At 33.8% G+C, this 22787-nt stretch overlaps 1 protein-coding gene across 2 annotated transcripts in view; it reads right to left on the bottom strand.

Moving 5' to 3' along the window:
- Window positions 1-21520: 21520 nt before the first annotated feature.
- Window positions 21521-22787, bottom strand: part of SYCP1 (synaptonemal complex protein 1) — a 94077-nt gene continuing 92810 nt past the window's right edge. For both annotated transcript variants that reach the window (XM_074263153.1, XM_074263152.1), the window contains exons 33-34: window positions 22246-22332; window positions 21521-22153 (exon numbers count right to left, since the gene is read on the bottom strand). In XM_074263153.1, the coding sequence (XP_074119254.1) occupies window positions 22010-22153; window positions 22246-22332 (231 nt within the window). In that variant the 3' untranslated portion in view covers window positions 21521-22009. The remainder of the gene's footprint in view (window positions 22154-22245; window positions 22333-22787) is intronic.

The following is a 22787-nucleotide window of genomic DNA, read 5'->3' as shown; positions in this document are numbered from 1 at the left end:
TAGAGGGATTGGAAATGCTCTGTAGTAGTTCACACTCATTTCCCAGAGTTCTTTCATTAGGAACACAGTAACTTTCATAGAGATGGCCATCTCACTTTACAGTTACTACTTTGTGTCTTCATATCATGTTAATGAATTAAGGAGTTGGGGTGGTGGAAGGAGCTTACTGATTTTGTCCATTATATATAAACAAATGTTTTCTAACTTGGTGATTTTGTGGTAAGTCGGAAAATGAAAAATAGCACATATACCAATCTTACTTAAATGAAGCTATTTGAGGGACACAATTGACTGGCTTCAGTCTCCAAGCAAAGGTATAGGAACTTAACACTTCCAGTGGGGGCTATGTTCTACCAGATTTGGGTGGGTAAGAAATGTTTCTTGTTTTTGAGTTGCAGTTAATGTTTCCCAATATTGTGCTTGAATTCTGGGATGAAGGTCTGTGAAGAAAGCAGTAATTCAGGGGTGGAGACTACCAGCATTAGCTTACATTTAGGAGAAATATCTCCTAGTTGGATATGAAGACTCTTCTCAGGTCTTTTTATTCAGGTCATGGGTCACAAGACAGTGACTGGACAGAAGCTGAAAAATGCTTGATTCTTATCTTCCTTCCAGTCTTAAAAGTGTCTGTGGGATCTTCCTTAGCTGTACATTCCTTGAGCTAAAGGAATTAATAACCCTCTGCAGTTTCCTAAAGCCAGCTATTGTTCCTTGGGATTTTGAACAAGAGCCTTAATTCTCAAATGTGCCAAAAAGATAGCAAAAGAGGCCTGGGGCATTCCATGCTTGGAAACTGTAATCGCAAGGACTGGACAGAATTCACATCTGATTTCAGCTATATAGTTTCATTCCAAATTGATGGACGTGTAGAAGAGATCCCTCTAGGTGGAGGAGCCTGCACACAGCTCTGTGTCGAGTGCAGTGTTTAAAGTCCTGGTTGGGATAATTTGGCATTAGATCTTATTTATTGTCTCATGCTTCTTATGACATATTGTTTTTCCTCCCCACTCCAATGCCTAATGTTAAAATCTTAAAAGAGCTGCACAAAAAACATGAAGCTTAGGACAGTGCCCCCTCCACTTGGGAAGCAGAACCTTACTTTAGAATAGACTTAAAAGTCAAGAAAAAAGCTTGGAAAATGAGCAAATGACAGGAAAAAAAAGTTCTGACTTTAGAAAATTATTATAAGAAAGATCAAAACAAGAAAGATGAAAAAAGAAAAAAATCAAAAATCCTGAAAACAAAGCTTCAAAGAAAAATATAAATTGGTGTCAGACCATGGAAGAGCTCCAAAAATATTTTTAAAATCAAGAGAGGTAGAAGAATATTTGGGAAGAGAAATGAGTGATGCAAAAAGAATCATGAAAAAACGTCAACAGCTTGGTAAAGAAGACACACAAAAAAAATAGTGAAGAAAATAACACTTTAAAAAAATAGAATAGACTAAACAGTAAAAGAGATACAAAAATCCAACGAAGAGAAGAACATCCTGAAAAGCAGAATTGGCCAGATGGAAAAGGAAGTACAAAAGCTCATTGAAAAAAATAATTCCTTAAAAGATAGAATTGGGCAGGTGAAAACTAATGCCTTTATGAGACATCAAGAAACAATCAAACAAAATCAAAAGAATTAAAAAAAAATTAGAACGCAATGTGAATTATCTCATTGGAAAAACAACTCCATGAAAGATAATTTAAGAATTATTGCACTAGGGGCAGCTAGGTGGCACAATGGATAGAGCACCAGCCTGGAATTCAGGAGGACCCGAATTCAAATTTGATCTCAGACACTTAACACTTCCTAGCTGTGTGACCTTGGCAAGTCACTTAAACTCCCAGCCTCAAAAAAAAAAAATTATATATATATATATATATATATATATATATATATATATATATAATATCATATATATATAAAATATATAATATTCCAGTTTTCCCAGATCAAGGAGAAAATACTGGAAGGAGTTGAAACAATTCAAATATTGTGGAGCCCTAGTCAGGATTAGACAAGATTTTGCAGTTTCTAAATTAAAGGAATGGAGGACTTGGATTTTGATATTCTGAAAGACAAAAAAGCTAGGTTTACAACCAAGAAAAAAAGTAAGGTTTACAACTTACCTAGAAAAACTGAGTATAATTCTTCAGGGAGAAAAATGGGCATTCAATAAATGGACATTCCTGATGAAAAGACCAGTACAGAATAGAAAATTTGACTTTCAAATGGAAGATGCAAAGAAGCATAAAAAGGTAAGCAGGAAAGAGAAATCATGAGGAATTCAATAAGTTTAAGCCATTTTTATTCCTCTATGGGAAAGGATATTTATAACTCCTAAAAACTTTTTTTATTATTAGGGCACTTAGAATGAACTAAAGCATAGACAAAAAGAAGAGATGTGAGTTGATACTTTTTCTTTATTTTGGGAGGAGGTTTGGTGGTCTGCATTTTCTTTCACAGAATGACTTATGTGGAAATTTGTTTTGCTTTACTACACATGTATAACCTATGTCAAAACTGCTTACCTTATCAATGTGGGGAGAGGAAAGAGAATTTGGAACTCAAAATTTGAAAAAAAAATGTTTTTTATATACAATTGGCAAAAAAAAATAGTAAGAAAGAAATTAAAAATAATCTCCAGAAATTTATGAACTCAGATCTGTATTATCAACTATGATTCAATGTACATATTCAATATAGTGACAAGAATTTAGTACATGTCTAGTATGGGCCAGGAACTGCCTGGGAGCTACAAAGACAAAAGCAAGATAGTTTCTGATCTCAAGAAGTTTAAAATCTGGCTAGGTGAGGCAACATGATCATGTGTAGTTATGTACAAAATATATGTAAAGGAAATTTGGAAATTTTTTTTTACTGGCAGTTGAGGGTATCAGGAAAGACTTCATTAAGAAGATGACAGTTGAGCTGAGTTTTGCAGGAAATTACAGATTCTAAAAAGTAGAAGAATGGGGGGGCAGTTAATGCAAAGAGGAGAAAGATGGGAAATGGAATGGCATATATGAATATCATGAACGAAAGCCAGGTTGGCTGAATTTTAGGATATATGAAGGGAAGTAATGCTTAATAATTCTGGAAATATAGGTTAGAGTTGGATTATAAAAAGCTTTAAATGCCAAACAGAGGAATTTATATTTTATTCTTGATAAGTAACCACCGGAATGTATTGAGTTTAGGAGTGATGTCTTTTGGTTGTAGAAGACCCTGTGGATTATAATGCTATACATTTATAGGGTCTATTCTATTTTAAAGTAATTCAAAATTTGAAGCTAGTTTCCTTATCCCAGAATTCAGTGTGCCAATGAAATCACATTCAGTCCCTATCATTATTACTTTAATAAAAATATTAACAATTATATACAATTATCTAATGAAATTTTTATTTAAAATATAAATTGTTAAAATATAAAATTATATTTTAAAAACATAAATACATAATATATAAATGTATGAATATGAAATATTAAAAATAGAAAAATAATTTACCCACACATTTTTCTTTTCTGGATATCAAAACTAGTTCTCTCTTATTTAATTTAATTTAATTTAAGTAAAATGCTTATGCTGCTTTATATGACCTCTTTGTTATTGGATATTACTTATCGAGCCTAAAAGGCACGAGCAGAGTATTAATTGTACTTGTAGAAACTGTTATTACCACATCTCAGCAACCAACATGTAATATATTTATAATTTTGTAATAAATTATTAAAACCTCTCCTGTCTTAATTTAGTTACAGCATAATACATGGGTATATGTTCACAGAATTAAGTGCAATAACTAAATGAAACAGTCTCCTGGCAAATAAAAATATAGTCACTAAAAAATTATGCTCTCAAAATGAAGTTAGCTTTTTCTCATTTAGAAGAGCAGGGGCTCAGAGTGGATTTATGGCAATCTGTTTATGTTTCTCCAATCAATCTCTCTTATGTCCATCAGTCAGTAAAAGTCCGTTAGACAGTAGCTAAGTATCAGGAGTTGGTATTCTAAACAATGTCATGACATAGGACAGAGCTCTTAGAGATGAAAGTAAATCTCTACAGAATTGTGGAGACTGTTGTAGAGACAGACTTGAAGTTAGGGAAAACTTCCTAACAAGTAGAGACTTGAAATCAGGAAAAAAAAAACAAAAAACTTCCTAGTAATTAGATTCCTATTAATAATAACGGCCTCTGGATATGGTACATTCCGTTTCCCTGGAAGCAAGACTTCAAGCAGAAACTGAATGATCACTCTGACACTGGAGGAGATTCTTGTGCCAGCATACAAAATAAGAGGTCCTTTCTGACTGAGAATCTGTGATTCTCTAAGACAAAAAGGGCAACTATATTGGAGACAAAAGGGAGTTCAGAGATGGCATAGAGAAGACAGTTATTCAACTCCCTTTTAAAAAGAGAGAAGTGGGGAAGATAGGAAAAAATGATTTACAGTGAGTTAATATCCCATAGAGGCAATAAGATAAAGTATATAGAAACCCAGATTGTTTTTAATAAGTATTTGTTAAGGATCTTCTATATGCCAGGCACTATGCTAAGCTCTTTGCACATACTGTCTCATTTGAACCACACAAAAACCACTTGATCACTGTAAACCAATTTGGGTGCATTCTGTACAAGTCACATAGGCCAGACTAATTTCATTTCCTTTTTAGTAATAGAGATTCAGGGAATGCTGTGGAAATAACATTTCAGATTTGTGACATTTGGCAAGTAATTTGAGAAAGTAACTCACACTATTCTGCTAATACTCTGGAGAAATGTTTAATAGATGATGGGATAACTAGTTACCTTGATTCTGAACTAGTTGAATGACCAAATCCATGGAGAAAGTTGAAGTCCCACCTCAAGGGAGAGATCTTTGTTGTAGTCCAAAGAATAGTTTTTTTAAAATCCTTGACAAAAGAACTGAAGAGATGGAACTATTTTATTCCCAAGCAGTTGACCTGGGATAGGGCAGGCATTCACTGTATATTATTTAGGGAATAAAATAGTGAAGAGAGATGCCTTTACATGTAGAGGAGTAAGTTCTTCAAAGGCAAAGTGACCACTTGATGGGGATACAGTATAGAAAAATCTTTATTCGAATTAGATATAGACCCACACTTAACACCATATACCAAGATAAAATCAAAATGGGTCTACGATTTAGGCATAAAGAACGAGATCATAAAAAAATTAGAGGAACAGAGAATAGTCTACCTCTCAGACCTGTGGAGGAGGAAGGAATTTATGACCCAAGGAGAACTAGAGATCATTATTGATCACGAAATAGAAAATTTTGATTACATCAAATTAAAAAGCTTTTGTACAAACAAAACTAATGCAAACAAGATTAGAAGGGAAGTAACAAATTGGGAAAATATTTTTACAGTTAAAGGTTCTGATAAAGGCCTCATTTGCAAAATATACAGAGAACTGACTCTAATTTATAAGAAATCAAACCATGCTCCAATTGACAAATAGTCAAAGGGTATGAACAATTTTCAGATAATGAAATTAAAACTATTTCCACTCATATGAAAGAGTGCTCCAAATCACTACTGATCAGAAAAATGCAAATTAAAACAACTCTGAGATACCACTACACACCTGTCAGATTGGCTAAGATGACAGGAACAAATAATGATGAATGTTGGAGGGGATGTGGGAAAACTGGGACACTGATGCATTGTTGGTGGAGTTGTGAAAGAATCCAGCCATTCTGGAGAGCAATCTGGAACTATGCCCAAAAAGTTATCAAACTGTGTATACCCTTTGATCCAGCAGTGCTAGTACTGGGCTTATATCCCAAGGAAATACTAAAGAAGGGAAAGAGACATATATGTGCCAAAATGTTTGTGGCAGCCCTTTTTGTAGTGGCTAGAAACTGGAAAATGAATGGATGCCCATCAATTGGAGAATGGTTGGGTAAATTATGGTGTATAAAGGTTATGGAATATTATTGCTCTGTAAGAAATGACCAGCAGGATGAACAGAGAGAGGCTTGGAGAGATTTACATCAACTGATGGTGAATGAAATGAGCAGAACCAGAAGATCACTATACACTTCAATAATAATACTGTATGAGGATGTATTCTGATGGAAGTGGATGTCTTCAACATAGAGAAGAGCTAATTCACTTCTAGCTGATCAGTGATGGACAGAATCAGCTACATCCAGAAAAGGAACACTGGGAATTGAATGTAAACTGTTTGCACTATTGTCTTTCTACCCATCTACCCATCTACCTATCTTTGGAATCCAATTCTCACCGTGCAACAGGAAGTTTGGTTTTGCATACATGTATTGTATCTAGGTTATACTGTAGCACATTTGATATGTATGGGATTGCTTGTCATCTGGGAGAGGGGGTGGAGGGAGGGAGGGGAAAATTTGGAAAAATGAATACAAGGGACAATGTTGTAAAAAAAAATTACTCATGCATATGTACTGTCAAGAAGGATTGTAATTATAAAATTAATTTTTTAAATTGAGGGAAAAAAATAAAGAAAAATCTTTATTCGAGTATAGATTGGACTAGATGGCCTCTAATGAATGATAGATGGGCTGCAGTATCCCAAGATCCGGGATGGTTGAATGTTTGTCAGCCAAGCTGCCCTAGAAGAACTTCAGTGATTATGAATTTACAATCTTCCAAGGTAGTGATGGGGGAACCCTGAAACTGTCCTTGACTTTTGGGATGAGCCTTGAAACACTCCTGGCAGGAATCCACCCTTGGAGCAGTTGAGTGGTTTCATTAAGATTAGCCTAGGACCACTCCCTACTTAGCTTGAACTCAAGTGGTCTCATTTAGCCGGAGATCTGAACCTGATATTTCTATTGAGTAACTGCACCCTCTATTGAGCTGAAAATTAGTCCAGGACCACTCCTACTTAGCTGGTAAGTGGTCTCATTCCACTGGAAATCTAGGCCTGGGGGCAATGACAACATTGAAGTAATTTCATTCAATTGAAACTTAAGTCTCAGATTTCCTATTTAAAGGGGATTTGGGGGCTCATTTCTTTGCAGAGGCCTAACATAGAACCATGCCTTCTTAAAGGACCTCTCTTTGGCATAGCTGCCTGCCAAGACCCCTGCCCACTGTGAAGACATTCTCTTCTCAGCATTAACCCCTCTTTATCTCTCTGCCAGGATTTCTCTGCTAGGACCTTTATCTCGTTGTCAGGACCTTGCCACTGAAGAAGTCAGTCTCCTAGCAAAAGCTGACTTCTCAGTGCCAATAAACTTCCTTTTGCCAGTCTAATATTTCAGGTTCATGAATTCTTTCACATTGGACCTGCACTGATCAAAGAGGGGTTTCCACAACTCTTTGCACTGTCACTAACTGCATCATTTGATTCCCTGACCGGGAATGACCTCATCACTTGGTTCCCTAACTACATCAGTAGCTTATTTCATTTTCTGACAACTCTAAATGCATTAAGTACCAAGCAATTTTTCTTATATTGAGCTAAAATCAGACTCTCAGAGATTGTAACTTTCCAACTTCTGCCTTCAGGAGCCAAGCAGAACAAGACTAGTCCTTTCCCTATGCAATAGTCTAATATCTGCTATCAATGAGATTAACTCCAGATATAGAACCTATTTCCACTCATGAAAATTGGCAATTCATCAATAACTAATGATTCTTAATTATGTGACCTTGGCCAAATCACTTAATTTCTAAGAGCATCAATTTCCACAGACTTATAGATTCTAGGAACAATAAAGAGTTGCTTAGGACTGCTGAGTGACTTAACATTGATCATAGAGCCAGAATAAGCACTTAATAATTCTTTAATCAATTGAATTAAAGAAGAGATCTCAGAGTTCACCCATCCTGACCACTTCATTTTCCTCAGGCAAAAACTAAAGCAGAAGAGTGTGATGGTTTAAAAAAAAAGATTTAAGAGACATAATTTCTCAATAATTTAGTAATTTTATTAATAAGGACAGCAGGATCTCATTATCACTAATTCAAATTAATTCAAAAGACTAAACTTTTTTAAATCAGGGATTTGGAAAGAGAAAACTGAATTTTCCCCAAGATATTGGTTATTGATAATCATTTCTCTTTGGGGGTTAAGTGCAGGCACAGAATTGGAACCTAGATCCTTGGATTCTGAATCCACCACACATATACCAAGATATCTGCATCCATCAGTGCAGATCCTGGCTGATGAAAAGTGCCACCATTAGGTAAGCTGCATCTGGGAGGACAAACAGCCATTCCACATTCAGTCTGGTCCTTGAATTCTTTCTAGCTGGAAGATTTGCCAGGATATGGGATCAGATAGCAAGTATCTTTCAGGATCCCTTTTCTCCAAGTTGACTTGGAACATAAAAGAGGATATTCTTTGGGTTTTATATCAATTTGGGGAGGATTTTCAGACTTCAAAGATCTGTTTTTCAATTTCTTTGTCCGAGTCATTAATTACACAGAACCTACTGAAAGTTTGTTTTTAAAGCATAGCTTCATAAAAGCCTTGTATCCTAATAAGTTAGAAAATCTAAATTGGTGCTATTTTACTATTGTACTGTTCCACTTATATTGTAAGGTTTCTATTTCCTTTTTTGTCTATTATAATTTTTTATCCTTAGCATTGCCTATTAGTTTGACAATTCAAATTTCACATTTTGTTATATATAGTTATACATATATACATAGATATGCACACATATATGTATATGTGTATATATACACATCCTATTCTAAGATGTTTATTCATAATATTAACTATGTAGCACTAATAAAGTAACTGACTTCATGAAGATGTAAATGAATGATGTCAAAGAGCAAGTTGCTTTGGTTAACATAAAGGTTAAAAATATATTATTCATAATTCAGGTTACATCAATTCAATACAATTAAGAGTTATGAGACTGTAGGACATTAAGAACTCTATCAACAGGTCAGCTGTGGGTCATAATATGGAAATGAAGAATTAGAGAGAAAGAGAGAGAAAAAAGCCTGACATGACTGGAGTCTTATTGGAAGAAGGTCTTTTAAAAAGAAATTTGTCAAACTTAATAATATTCTATTATGCATAGATCTTTAAGAGACTAGTGAGCTGAATGAGAAAGCAGGAAACTTTTACATTTAGTATCTGCTATCCATTCCTACTTACTTCCAGAATCTAAATGCTTCTAGTACAGGTAGAGGAAGAAGTTTGTTTCTAATAATAAATTTCTAATAAGCTAAGTTCTACTTATTTCTGTGTATCAAGAACCAACCCTCCCACCTTTTTTTCTTCCAGGGATAGATTCAAATCATCTTGACACAGTATCAGAAGAGAAGAGGAAAGGCAAAGTTATGAAATCACCCCCTTTTTTATCTTCCATTTACACTTTGCACATACCTATCTGGGGTATACAACTATTTGGAGAAGAGTAATACCTTTGGGATGAAGCAATTACCCAGCCTTTTTCAGGGCTGTTCATCTGCTTTCGGTGTTCATTCACATGCCACCCAATTCTCACCTGTAGCTCCAAGAAGCTGTTGCATGGTGAAACCATCTGGAAAGAGGGGCTACAGGAGGTTGAGGGTAACTGAGGGTCCTCAAACCCATTCATGAATTAAGGGGAATCATCCCCAAGCATGTGGAGACTTTGCTGGTGGAATAGTGGGCGAGAACAATTTGTCCCAATGGTTACAAAGGAAGCTGAAACAGGCGTTGTGGGATGCTTAGAGCTTGGTCAGACATGAAGACGCCAAGGTCAGCCATTACATCCCAGGCCATCAACCACCTGCCTGCCTTTTGTCTTACTATGACTCTGATGATTCCAGAAGGAGACTGAGGACTTTATGAAACCATGCCCCACTTAAATTCAATTTATACATGAATCAAAATACATCATCTTTCCCCTACCTCAAAATCCTGTGGCAACAGGCAAGTGACAAAGCAGCAGGTACAAATACATTGAAAGCTGTAGTCACAATTCTGCACATAAGTGGTCCAGGCCATAGCATCCTCTGCATGTTAAAAAATGTTTTAATGACTTTTTTGTTGTTTTGGACATAGCTGCTATATGAAGAGACACGTATTTGTTTTCTTCTATGAGAGTATTAGCACTACATTATACAGTCCCTCCCAAATTGTTCAAATACATTTACCTTTTGGATTTGTATTTCAAAGCTCCTATTCTACTATGGTTTTCTCATTAGAAATGCTTGGAAGGAAGTTCTATCTACTATTAAAGATCTATTTTTTCCCCTTGGAGATTTCTATTCATCTTTATATGGTAAGCCCCACCCAGCCTTCCTACCCATGTTGGAACTTTCTCAGGAAGCCCTCCCTTCTTTCTGTCTCATTGTTCTTCTCTGGTGGACCTGGTAGTCTGCCTTACTGAAAAGCCTCCTTTCCTTTTGCTTCTAGGCTTCTAAATGACTTTTTTTGGGTGCAATTCTAGAGTGAAAGATGTCATTCACTATAGTTTCTCATTAGATTTTTTAAATCATCATTTTGTCTGATAAAAACTTGAAGATTTTTCTGGAATAGATTGCATGAGAAGCATATCCTGTCTCTGATTCAAGCAGCCTTCTAGGTAGGAATTCCTCCAATTACATTTAAAAAAAAAAAAAAAAAGCCAACAATCTACCAGTATGCTTTATAGTTACAATTTTTGGAATGCTATGATGTCTAAAAAATTAAAATTAAAATCACTCAGAAGACAATAAACAGGTACAGGGCATTAAGTAGGCTGCAACACAATAGTGAACTATGATAAAATAGGAGACTAGTCCATTAGGGTACACCTCTTAGATCACGTGGGGATTTCCCCTTTCTAGTTAGATATATAAACTATATATATTGTTCAATACACTGAGATTTTGTGAGCCTTCTTCTGCCCATAAGTGACAGAGGGTCTAGTGCTATGTTTTAAAGAACTTTCTAAGTAACTTCAGAGCCCAAACAGCTAATTGTGGAGCCAGAATTGAGTTTGCAATGTATCTGCCCTTCCCTTGACTTTGTGTGTGTGTGTGTGTGTGTGTGTGTGTGTGTGTGTGTGTGTGTGTGTGTCCAGTGGACAAAGCAAGAAGTGCTATGAGCTTCTGGGTGGGAGAAGGAGAAGAAATAGCAGCAGCTATCATTTCCTCATCTAGCCACCATGTATCTGTAAATATATAGGCCCATTATTTTTTTTTGTTTCTTGGATTTATTCTTTTCTAATTTTAGGTGAATGATACTAAAGATGCTAGATTATGCTGTTAGGGGCTTTGAAAAGTCAGTAGAATCATAAAAAACCCCAATAGCCAAAATTGTTAATAGAATCTGCTGTTAGCCACAAAGACTTATTCTGATGAGGATCAAGTCCTAAATAGTAACTCAATAGCTACTTCACTCAGCCCAGCAGTAAATCACTTAGTAGCCAAGATAGCATGTCCTCTAAGCCCACCTCAAATAAATAGAATTCAAATTCCTAACACTTTCCTAAATAGCATTTATAATAATAATTTTTAAGTGCCGATAATGCACAATTCAAAAAGCAAAGTCATATCAGTATAGAACAAAGTTAATTTAAATAAATTCCTCTTGCATCTTTTTGTGACTCATTCTGTTATCTTTTGGGTGAAAAAGGTTTCATTTGAATCTATTACCTAATACCTATTAATTAAATCTCAAAAGCAATATTGTAATATTTACTCTATTTTTAAAAAGGTAGATTTTGGTTTCATTTCTGTTTTTTTAATTATAAAAATAAATATTTATAGAATTTTTTTTTTGAAGCATTAAACTAAAAATTCACTGCTTCTGCTATTCGTTTTTTCCGTCATGTCTGACTCGTCATGACCCCATTAAGTTTTCTTAGCAAAAATACTGGAGCAGCTTACCATTTTCTTCTCCAGTTCATTTTACAGATGAGGAAACTGAGGATTTAGTGATTTGCCTGGGGTCATACTGCTAGTCAGTGTTTGAAGACAGATTTGAATTTAAGAAGATGAGTCTTTATTACTTCAGATATGGTCCCATATTTACTGTCACCTAACTCCCCCAAGCACACAAAATTCACTTAATGTCAAATATTAATAATTAGATATGATTAGAGTACATTTGAACATTTTGTCTTCTACATACCCCACTTATCTTTTCTAGATATTTCAATTATTTTAAGTTATTCCATTGCATTAAAATATTTTCCAATGTGCTCTATATCTTTTTCTACATATATCCCTTATATTTCACTAAACAGAGTCTTGTAGATTTGAATGTTTTAGTGCAAAATTCAACAAATATCCATTCCATCTCTAGGACTATTACGCTTTTTGACTATATTCATCTGAAAGAATGACAGTTCTGAGTATAAAATAACATAAGCTTAAAAAATGGATAATAGGTATGTTCTAATAGTTGCAAATAATTTCTTGAATTAGTCATTCAAATTTTGCACAATCCATTGTATATGTATAATTTACTAAATACTTGTAAATCAATATGAAATTAAAATATGAAATTAAAAAAACTACAATATTGATCTGTTATATTTTCTCATGCTTTATTACTGTGAAGAACATAGAATTTTTTGAAAGCACAGTTCTCATTTTATTGACCAACCCAATAAACTTCCATGTCCTCTTTTATATTTAAACTCTTGTTCTTTATAATTCACTCAATTGCACTCTTTTGAATTTCTCCACTATGCCCCAATACCAAGTAAGTACCTCACTTCTAGTTTTTCAGTTTTGTGTTATAGTGTCCTCCCCCATTAGGTTATAAACTCGTTGAAGGTAGGAACTCTTTTATACTTAAATTGCCAGTGTTTAACATAGTACCTGACACAAAGGAAGCACTAAATATTTGACTGACATTTATTTTACAATCTGACTACCATCTGTCTTCAACTAATAAACCTTATTTTATATGAGAACTTTGCTTATTCTATGATCTATCTATCCAAATCAGTCTTTCCATGTTTTTCCATATAGGAAATTCTGGCTCTCTGTCTTGAGAACACAGAGGTTTTGATTATTGTTGGGAGGACAACAAAAATAATTAGCCTTTCAAGTCTTCTTCATTCATATCTGTCCTTGTGATTCACATAGAATATGTACAGCATGATGGAAATTGAGTAGGATAAGAGTCTTTGCTGCTACTTGTGCCAAATCCTTTGCAATTTTGCTGAGGAGGTAGACATTTATATGTCTATGACAAGAATTAAAAGAAATAGTCTGGCCCTAATTCATATAAATATTGGAGTCCAAAATACAAACTTAAAGATACCCCAACTATTTCTTTATCTTACTAGATGGGCAAAGCTGGCTGATGTTTATATCATTAAAAAAATTAGTCATTAAGAAAAAAAGCCATCTCTACTTTAATAGAAGACAGAAGCTATGTAGTAACCAGAGACCAGCAGATGGTAGCAAAAAGCAATTTCAGGAAATCTCACAGCAAAGAAATGAGAGATCATTCAGCTGAGATTTTCAGGAAAGAATGGAGCCTCACCAACTTAGTGGAGCGAACTTATTCAGTCAGTCATCAAGCATTTGTCAACTATTTTTTATTTACTAGGCAGTAAATTAGGAGATGGGGATATACATATAAAAATAAAATAGTTCCTGCCTTCAAGAATTTTACATTTTACTAGGAAGAAACAACATAATTCACAATTAAATGCAAAGTAGCAGTGTAAAGGTGGGGATCAAAGGTGAGTAAATCAATTAATCTGTCAAACATCCCATCTCATTTAAAGTAACTGACCTGGTACTTTGCCTTGATGACTTTGTCTGATCAGAATACATTCTTTTTTTTTTTTTTTTTTTAATTTTTTATTTTATTTTATAATTATAACATTTTTTGACAGTACATATGCATGGGTAATTTTTTACAACATTATCACTTGCACTTACTTCTATTCAGATTTTTTCCCTTCCTCCCCCAACCCCCTCCCCCTGATGGCAAGCAGTCTTATATATGTTAAATATATTACAGTATAATTTAGATACAATATATGTGTGTAGAACCGAATTTTTTGTTGCACAGGAAGAATTGGATTCAGAAGGTAAAAATAACAGTTTACATTCATTTCCCAGTGTTCCTTTTCTGGATGTAGCTGGTTCTGTCCATCATTAATCAATTGGAATTGGATTAGCTCTTCTCTATGTTGAAGAAATCCACTTCCATCAGCATACATCCTCGTACAGTATCATTGTTGAAGTGTATAATGATCTTCTGGTTCTGCTCGTTTCACTCAGCATCAGTTGATGTAAGTCTCTCCAAGCCTCTCTGTATTTCTCCTGTTGGTCATTTCTTATAGAACAGTAATATTCCATAACATTCATATACCATAGTTTACCCAACCATTCTCCAATTGATGGACATCCATTCATCTTCCAGCTTCTAGCCACTATGAAAAGGGCTGCCACAAACATTTTGGCACATACAGGACCCTTTCCCTTCTCTAGTAGTTCCTTGGGGTATAAGCCCAGTAGTAGTATGGCTGGGTCAAAGGGTATGCACATTTTGATAACTTTTTGGGCATAATTCCAGATTGCTCTCCAGAATGGTTGGATTCTTTCACAACTCCACCAACAATGCATCAGTGTCCCAGTTTTCCCACAGCCCCTCCAACATTCATCGTTATTTGTTCCTGTCATTTTAGCCAATCTGACAGGTGTGTAATGATACCTCAGAGTTGTCTTAATTTGCATTTCTCTGATCAATAGTGATTTGGAACACTCTTTCATATGAGTGGAAATAGTTTTAATTTCATCATCTGAAAATTGTCTGTTCATATCCTTTGACCATTTATCAATTGGAGAATGGCTTGATTTCTTATAAATTAAAGTCAATTCTCTGTATATTTTGGAGATGAGGCCTTTATCAGAACCTTTAACTGTAAAAATGTTTTCCCAATTTGTTACTTCCCTTCTAATCTTGTTTGCATTAGTTTTGTTTGTGCAGAAACTTTTTAATTTCGTGTAATCAAAATGTTCTATTTTGTGATCAATAATGGTCTCTAGTTCTCCCTTGGACACAAACTCCTTCCTCCTCCACAAGTCTGAGAGGTAAACCATCCCATGTTCCTCCAATTTATTTATGATTTCGTTCTTTATGCCTAAATCTTGGACCCATTTTGATCTAATCTTAGTATGTGGTGTTAAATGTGGGTCCATGCCTAGTTTCTGCCATACTAATTTCCAGTTTTCCCAGCAGTTTTTGTCAAATAATGAATTCTTATCCCAAAATTTGGGATCTTTGGGTTTGTCAAAGATTAGATTGCTATTTTTATTCACTATCTTGTCCTGTGAACCTAACCTATGCCACTGATCAACTAGTCTATTTCTTAGCCAATACCAAATGGTTTTGGTGACTGCTGCTTTATAATATAGCTTTAAATCAGGTACACTTAGACCACCTTCCTCTGACTTTTTTTTCATTAGTTCCCTTGCAATTCTCGACCTTTTATTCTTCCATATGAATTTTGTTGTTATTTTTTCTAGGTCATTAAAATAGTATCTTGGGAGTCTGATTGGTATAGCACTAAATAAATAGATTAGTTTGGGGAGTATTGTCATCTTTATTATATTCGCTCGGCCTATCCAAGAACATTGAATGTCTTTCCAATTATTTAAATCTGACTTTATTTTTGTGGCAAGTGTTTTGTAATTTTGCTCATATAATTCCTGACTCTCCTTTGGTAGATATATTCCCAAATATTTGATACTATCGACTGTTATTTTGAATGGAATTTCTCTTTGTATCTCTTGCTGTTGGATTGTGTTGGTAATGTATAAAAATCCTGAGGATTTATGTGGATTTATTTTGTATCCTGCGACTTTGCTAAAATTCTGAATTATTTCTAATAGCTTTTTAGCAGAGTCTTTGGGGTTCTCTAAGTATACCATCATGTCATCTGCGAAAAGTGACAATTTGATTTCTTCATTTCCTACTCTAATTCCTTGGATCTCTTTCTCGGCTCTTATTGCCAAGGCTAGAGTTTCTAGTACTATATTGAATAGTAATGGTGATAGTGGGCAACCTTGTTTCACTCAGAATACATTCTTTGAGTCAAGTCAGTTTGGTGTCCTGAGTTAAATGTGAGTAATAATCTCTATTCAATCAATCAATCAAAAGATTTACATTAGGTAAGCAAAGTTCTCACTCAACTTAAAAGTCCTCAAAATTCATACTCTTTAAGATCAAATCTAAACTGTTTGCTTGTAAATATTTTTATGACTCAACTCCAACCTATATTCCAGCCTTTTTATAGATTATGATCCTTCCTCCCTCCTTCTAATCATACCAGACTTCTTGTGACTCCTTATATTGTCACTTTCCCTTTATATTGGTTGTCCTCCATGCCTAGAATGCCATCTCTCCATACTACTGTCTCTTAGTCTTGTTTCCTTCTAACATTAGCCTTTTATGAACCCTTAAGGTTCAAGAAACCTAGGTTCTAGCAGTTAGGTAGTGCAGTAGCTAGCATGCTGGGTCTGGAGTAAGGAAGGCCTGAGTTCAAACTTGGCCCCAGACACACTTACTAATTGTGTCACTCTGGGCAAGTCACTTTACTTCTGTTTACCTTAATCCTCTGGAGAAGGAAATGACAAATTATTCCAGTATCTTTGCCAAAACATAAATTAGTTTTTTGGGTTTTTTTAATGGTATCATGACTAAAAACAATTGAACAATAGTTGCTAGTGTCTTTCCCCAAAATTACCTTGTACCCGTGTGTGTGTGTGTGTGTGTGTGTGTGTGTGTGTGTGTACATATGTAGACACATATAATGGTGCGTGTATATGTCTCTCACCCAATTGCATATCAGTTAAGGATAGAGATTGTTTGGGTTTTTTAAATAGCTTCTTTTCAAAATACATGCAAAGAGAGATTTCAACATTTGCCCCTGCAAAAACCCTGTGTTCCAAATTTTTCTCCCTCCCTTCCCCAGTCTCCCTCCCCTAGACAGCAAGCAATTCAATATATATTAAACATGTTTTCATAATTATCATATTGCACAAGAAAAATCAGATCAAAAAGGAAAAAAATTGAGAAGAAAGCAAGCAAACAATAACAAAAAAGATGGAAAACACTATGTTGTAATCCACCTTCAGTCCCTACAGTCCTCTCTCTGGGTGACTGTTTCATTTTTGTCTGTGTCTCCACTATGGGAGCAGAGCATCTGGATAATAGGTCCTTAATAAATATTCATTGATTGCTTTATTGTTATAAGTAGAAAAAAGATAGAAGCAAGAGATATCAAAGAGTTAAAATCAAAAAGTCAATGGATATGATTTTGTAAAGTAAATGGATTGTGAAGAGTTAAGGATAAAGATTTCAAGGTAGCAAATCTGAATGAGTGAAAGAATGTTCAACAGAAATAGATAAGTCAAAATGAGGCTTGGATTTAGAAAGATTAATGAGTTTTGTTTTGCGCATGATCAATTTGAGATGTTTATGTTACACCCAGATAAGAAGACATGGAGGAAATTAGAGATGTGGAATTGGAGCACATGAAAGAGAGAAAGACCGAGTCCATAGATTTTGGACTTATTTGTATAGAGAAGATATTTTAATCCATGGAAGCTAAAGAAATAGCTAGGAAGAGAAAAGGGAAAGAATATGGATGATAAACTTGAAAAAGATTTGAAATATTAGTTTGACAAGTAAGAAAAAAATCAAGACCATTATCATGAAAACCCAAAAAGGAAAGCGTTTCTAGAAGGATGATTTCCATTTAGTAGTTTGTGAGCCCTTTGGGGGTTTATGACATGATCCACAATGTGTGCAAAAATTGGGCAATTATTTATTGCTTAAAGCACCATTAGGGAAATTTTAACACAATTATATTACCATATATGTACATATCTATGTACATACTGCTCTAAGACAATAAGCATGTGCTTATTTGAAGCATTATAGGTTTTTTCAAAACTGTCATGAATATGCGTTTTTAAAATATTTTTGCAGTGATTACATCGTTGACTGCTTCTATATCTAAGTGCAACATGTTCTTAGTTTCACAATTATCAAATTGTTTCCAATCTTCCTCAAATATTTGATATTCAAGCACAAACCAATTCCCAATAGATTATCAGATTTATATACCCTCTTGTACAATACACTAGAGCAGCTCTCATTCTCCTCCACTATCTTGTAATTATATTTCATTTTCCAAGTAATCAGGTGTCCATGATGTTTTAAATATTTGTGCTTTTTGAAAACCACGATTCCTGGGCATGCACATTACAAGCCATCTTGAAAATCATCATGGCCCATTACAAATATTCTGCGGAAACATTCTTACCTGTTACTGGCAGTATTGTTTTCTAATATAAACTTGTCTGATTAGTAGCATCTGACTTTGTGACTGCATTTGAAGTTTTCTTGGCAAAGGTGGACTGGTTCACCATTTTCTTTTTCAGTTCATTTTATAGATGAGGAAACTGAAGTAAACAAAGTTAAGTGACTGGTCCAGGGTTGCACAGCTAGTGTCTGAGAACAGATTTGAACTCATTTTCCTCACTCTAAAACTGGCACTGTATCCAGTTTCACTTGGCTGCCCTAATTTAAAGTTTTATTCTATTTGGACAATGTTCTGATAGATCATATGGCAACATTGTTCAGTACTTCAATAAGAGTTTCTGTGAGTAGGCAATGGTAGAAGAGAAGAAAACCACTTCTGAGTAGATTTTTTAGTAGTATTTTTTTCCAATTACATGTAAAGACAATTTTTTAACATCCATTTTAAAAGAAAATTTTGAGCTCCAAATTTTCATTCTCTCTCTCCAACTCTTCCCTAAAATGTTAAGCAATTTGATGTCACATACCTGAAATCATGTAAAAGATTATTTCCATATTAGTCATGTTAAAAGAAACAAAAAAGGGGGGCGGGGAATAGTATATTTCCATGTGCATTTAGCTTCCATTGGTGCTTTCTCTATATGTGGATAGCATTTTCCATTAAAACATTTTCCATATTTCCATAGCATTCCAGTCTTTGCAATTGCCTTAGATCATTATATTGCTGAGAAGAGCTAAATCATTCATAGTTGATCACCACTCACAGTATCACTGGTTCGATGTTGAAGAGACCATTTCTTTACAAAAATTAGTTTATATACATATATATATGTATGATTTCTTAAATGAAGTAATGTATACAATTGTACTTTAATACATTTATCATTTAATAGAGCACTTATCTTTATTCAAGAAAAATAAATACTTTATTTCTTAACTAGTTAATTATGTGTGAATTAAGTGGCTAATTTTTTCTCAATGAATTTCTATTTATCAGCAAGAGGGCTTGTAAAATTCTCATGCCATTTCCCATTTGTGTTAATAACAATTCTCACTTTATTCTTGTTTTAAATCAAAAGACAGAAATCAATAATGTAAAATCAGATTTACGATTGTGTCAGGTTTTGAGCCAAATATCGCAAACTTTTGTTCAAATAAAAAAGCTCAAAGTTTATACATTTATCTGCTTTATGTAATCATAATTATATATTTATGTATTACATATTAAGTTTATATTATATATAATGTGTTGTCACACATGTTCCATATGTGTATATATTTGGATACATTATATATTTCATGTTAAACAATTTTCCAAGTTGCTATTTATTGTATTAAACTTGACAAAATTTGTAAAATAAATAAATACAAAGCCTTACAAATAATAGTAAACATGGGACTTTCTAGATTATTTTTTTTATTCTTACAGAATATCCTACATTAAAAAATTTATAATTATTTCATAGTTTTATGATTTATTTTAAAATTTTCATAAGCAGAATATAATTTTATGTAATGTCAAATTTAATTTGGTGCTTTTGGGGGCAAAAGTTATCATTGTATTTGTTATAAGTACTTAAGACAATATAGCCAGCATGTATCAGAGGCAGGACCTGAATCCAAGTTGTCTAGACACAGATTGCCATGGTCTGACCACATTGCCTCTTTGTCTTGTATAAAATAGGAAGTTAATGTTTGACAAGGGGCAGCTAGGTGGCACAGTAGATAGAGAACCCAATTCTGTAGTCAGGAACACTCCTCTTCCTGAGTTCAAATCTGACTTCACACATTTACTAGCAGTATGATCCTGGGCAAGTCACTTAACCCTATTTCCCTCAGTTCCTCATCTATAAAATGAGCTGGAGAAGGAAATGGCAAACCACTCCAGCATCTTTGCCACGCAAACAAATGGGGATATGAAGAGTCAGACATAACTAAACATGAACAAAATATATTTGATGAATTCAAATTGAACAAAATAATTTCCAAAAAAAGAAGGTAAAAAAGTCAGAAACCAGAATATCAGCCAGTCAGTGTCAATCGATAAACATTTATTAAGTACCTACTATCTGCCAGGAATTCAAAGAAAGGTAAGACAGTTCTTGCTCTCCAAAAGCTCACAATCTAATGCAGGAAACATGCAATCACCTATGTAAACAAGCCTTACACAGGATAAATTAGAAATAATACACAAAAAGAAAACACAACAATTAAGGGGGAATCAGTAATGTGATAGGGAGAGTCAGTAATGTTATCTTGTAGAAAATGGGATTTTAGCTGTGACTTCAAACCAGGAATACCTGAGGAGGAAAAGAATTTCAAACATGGGAATGATCAGAGCCTGGAGATGGAGTTTCTTATGCAGGAAACAAAAAGGACAATACAATGGAACTCAGATACTAGGGAGGGGGGAAAGGTATAGGAAGACAAGAAAGATGGAGGGAAGGAGCAGGTTACAAGGGCTATGAATGCTATAAGGTTTTATATTTGATCCTGGAAGTGATAGGGAGCAATTATTAAGAGTATATAGACATGTCCTTTTAGGAAGATCTTTGACCATTGAGTGGAAAATGGGCTAGAGTAGGCAAAGATTTATAGTAGGGAAACCAATCAGCAGACTGTTGTAATATACAAATTTTAGGAACAGAGAGCCTACAACAAGGTACAGTGTGAAAGGAGGGGAGGGGGCATATGTGAAAGATATTGTGAAAATAAAATTGATGTGTCTTGGCAATAGAATGGATATGGGCGGTAAGTGAGAATGAGGAGTCAATAATAATTGATGTGTCTTGGCAATAGAATGGATATGGGCGGTAAGTGAGAATGAGGAGTCAATAATGACTTTGTGAGTCTGGGGTATTGGCATCATGCCAATAGTAATAGATGCCTTCAAAGAGATAATGAATTCAGTTTTGGTGTTTAAAAATATCCAGTTTTAGATATCTAATAAGTAGTTGGAGACAGGAGCTGGAGATCAGCATAGAAATTTGAAAGGATGATTTGAAAACCATTACCATAGAGATGATAATTGAATTCATGGGAACTGATTAGATCATCAAGTGAAATAGTATATAGAGAGAATAGAATATAGAATCCTTGCATACATACAAAATTCTCACAAAAATCTAAAAATAAAATTTACATGAGAGATTTTTGTGAAAACAATTTTATATATATACAGAGAAATCATTTATATATATATATACACATATATATAATAGTATTTATATGAAATTTTTATATAAACATATATAAATCCTAAAACAATCCATGTAAAGTAATTTATGTAAAAGATTTCTTTGTATGACAAAACAATATTTCAGTAACTTAACTTTGTAGTAATGTGTCTTGACTGACTATAGTGGGCCTATAAGTACTATTTATGTCCAAAATGTTCTCACAATAGAATTAAAAATAAATACTGTTTGAAACAAAAATCAACAGAAAATTTCAGTCAATAGTCTTTTAAAAAAAAATTGGGAAACAACAACTTGAATCAAAATAATAGCAATAGCAAGACTGTATTTAATGACTTGAATACAATTATAACTTTTCAAGTAATATATAATTATTTATATTTAAACCTAAAATATAGGAAAGGAAAATTAAATAAGTATTTTACACAAATCCAAAAGCAATTTAAAGCTTTGTCTATTTCTAGAAAACTTAGGACAGCCTAAATAAAAAATCATGAACTATCAAAGAAAAAACAAAATCCTTTGTAACAAATTTTATGTTATTGAACCAGTTAATTCTACCATTTAACTAAATTTTAAGTAAATAGCTTTTCTGCTTCCTTTAATTTTTTTTTCCTGTCCACTTTAGAAACTGCAGCCCAACCGTCTTCTCTCATTTTTCTCATAGCTGCAAATTTCATTGCTGATCCTGGAGTTGTTAAAGATAAAGGTCTCTGATTCTAGAACAAAAATAGAAACACAAATATGTTACTGTTTGATGAATAAGTATAATTTTAAAATTTTAATTCTGAATTAAAATTCATAATTTTACCTTCTTTGGTGTTGCGACACTTTGATGAGAAGCTTGAGGATAACTCTTGTATAGTTTTTGAAGTCTATCTTCATCTGAAACCATGCTCTTTAAGATAATGAAATAAAAATCAAATTTTAAAAAATATTTTCTTTTTTGTGCTTATTAAATTATGTTATTACAGCTTTATTATATATTCAAATTATAGGAAAGACCAACATCCCACACGAAAAATACCAAGATTTAAATTGCTATATGAACCGAACATTAAAAATACTATCATAAGCAAATTAGGGCAGCATAAAAAATTTTACCTGTGAGATGTATGGATAAAAGAACTCTATATTCTTGCCCAAAAGCTTGGATCTTTGGGTTTATCTAATGTTAGATTACTATAGTCATTTACTACTTTATATTGTACACCTAATTTATTTCACTGGATCCACCAATTTGCATTTTAGCCAATACTGAATTGTCTTGGTGATTACTCCTTTATAAGATAGTCTGAAATCCATTTCTATAAGGCGGCCTTGCATTATATTTTTTTTCATTAATCCTCTTGA

This window comes from Sminthopsis crassicaudata, chromosome 4, assembly GCF_048593235.1.
Source record: "Sminthopsis crassicaudata isolate SCR6 chromosome 4, ASM4859323v1, whole genome shotgun sequence".
Taxonomy (NCBI): Eukaryota; Metazoa; Chordata; class Mammalia; order Dasyuromorphia; family Dasyuridae; genus Sminthopsis; species Sminthopsis crassicaudata.
This window is presented reverse-complemented; position numbering and strand designations above follow the sequence as displayed.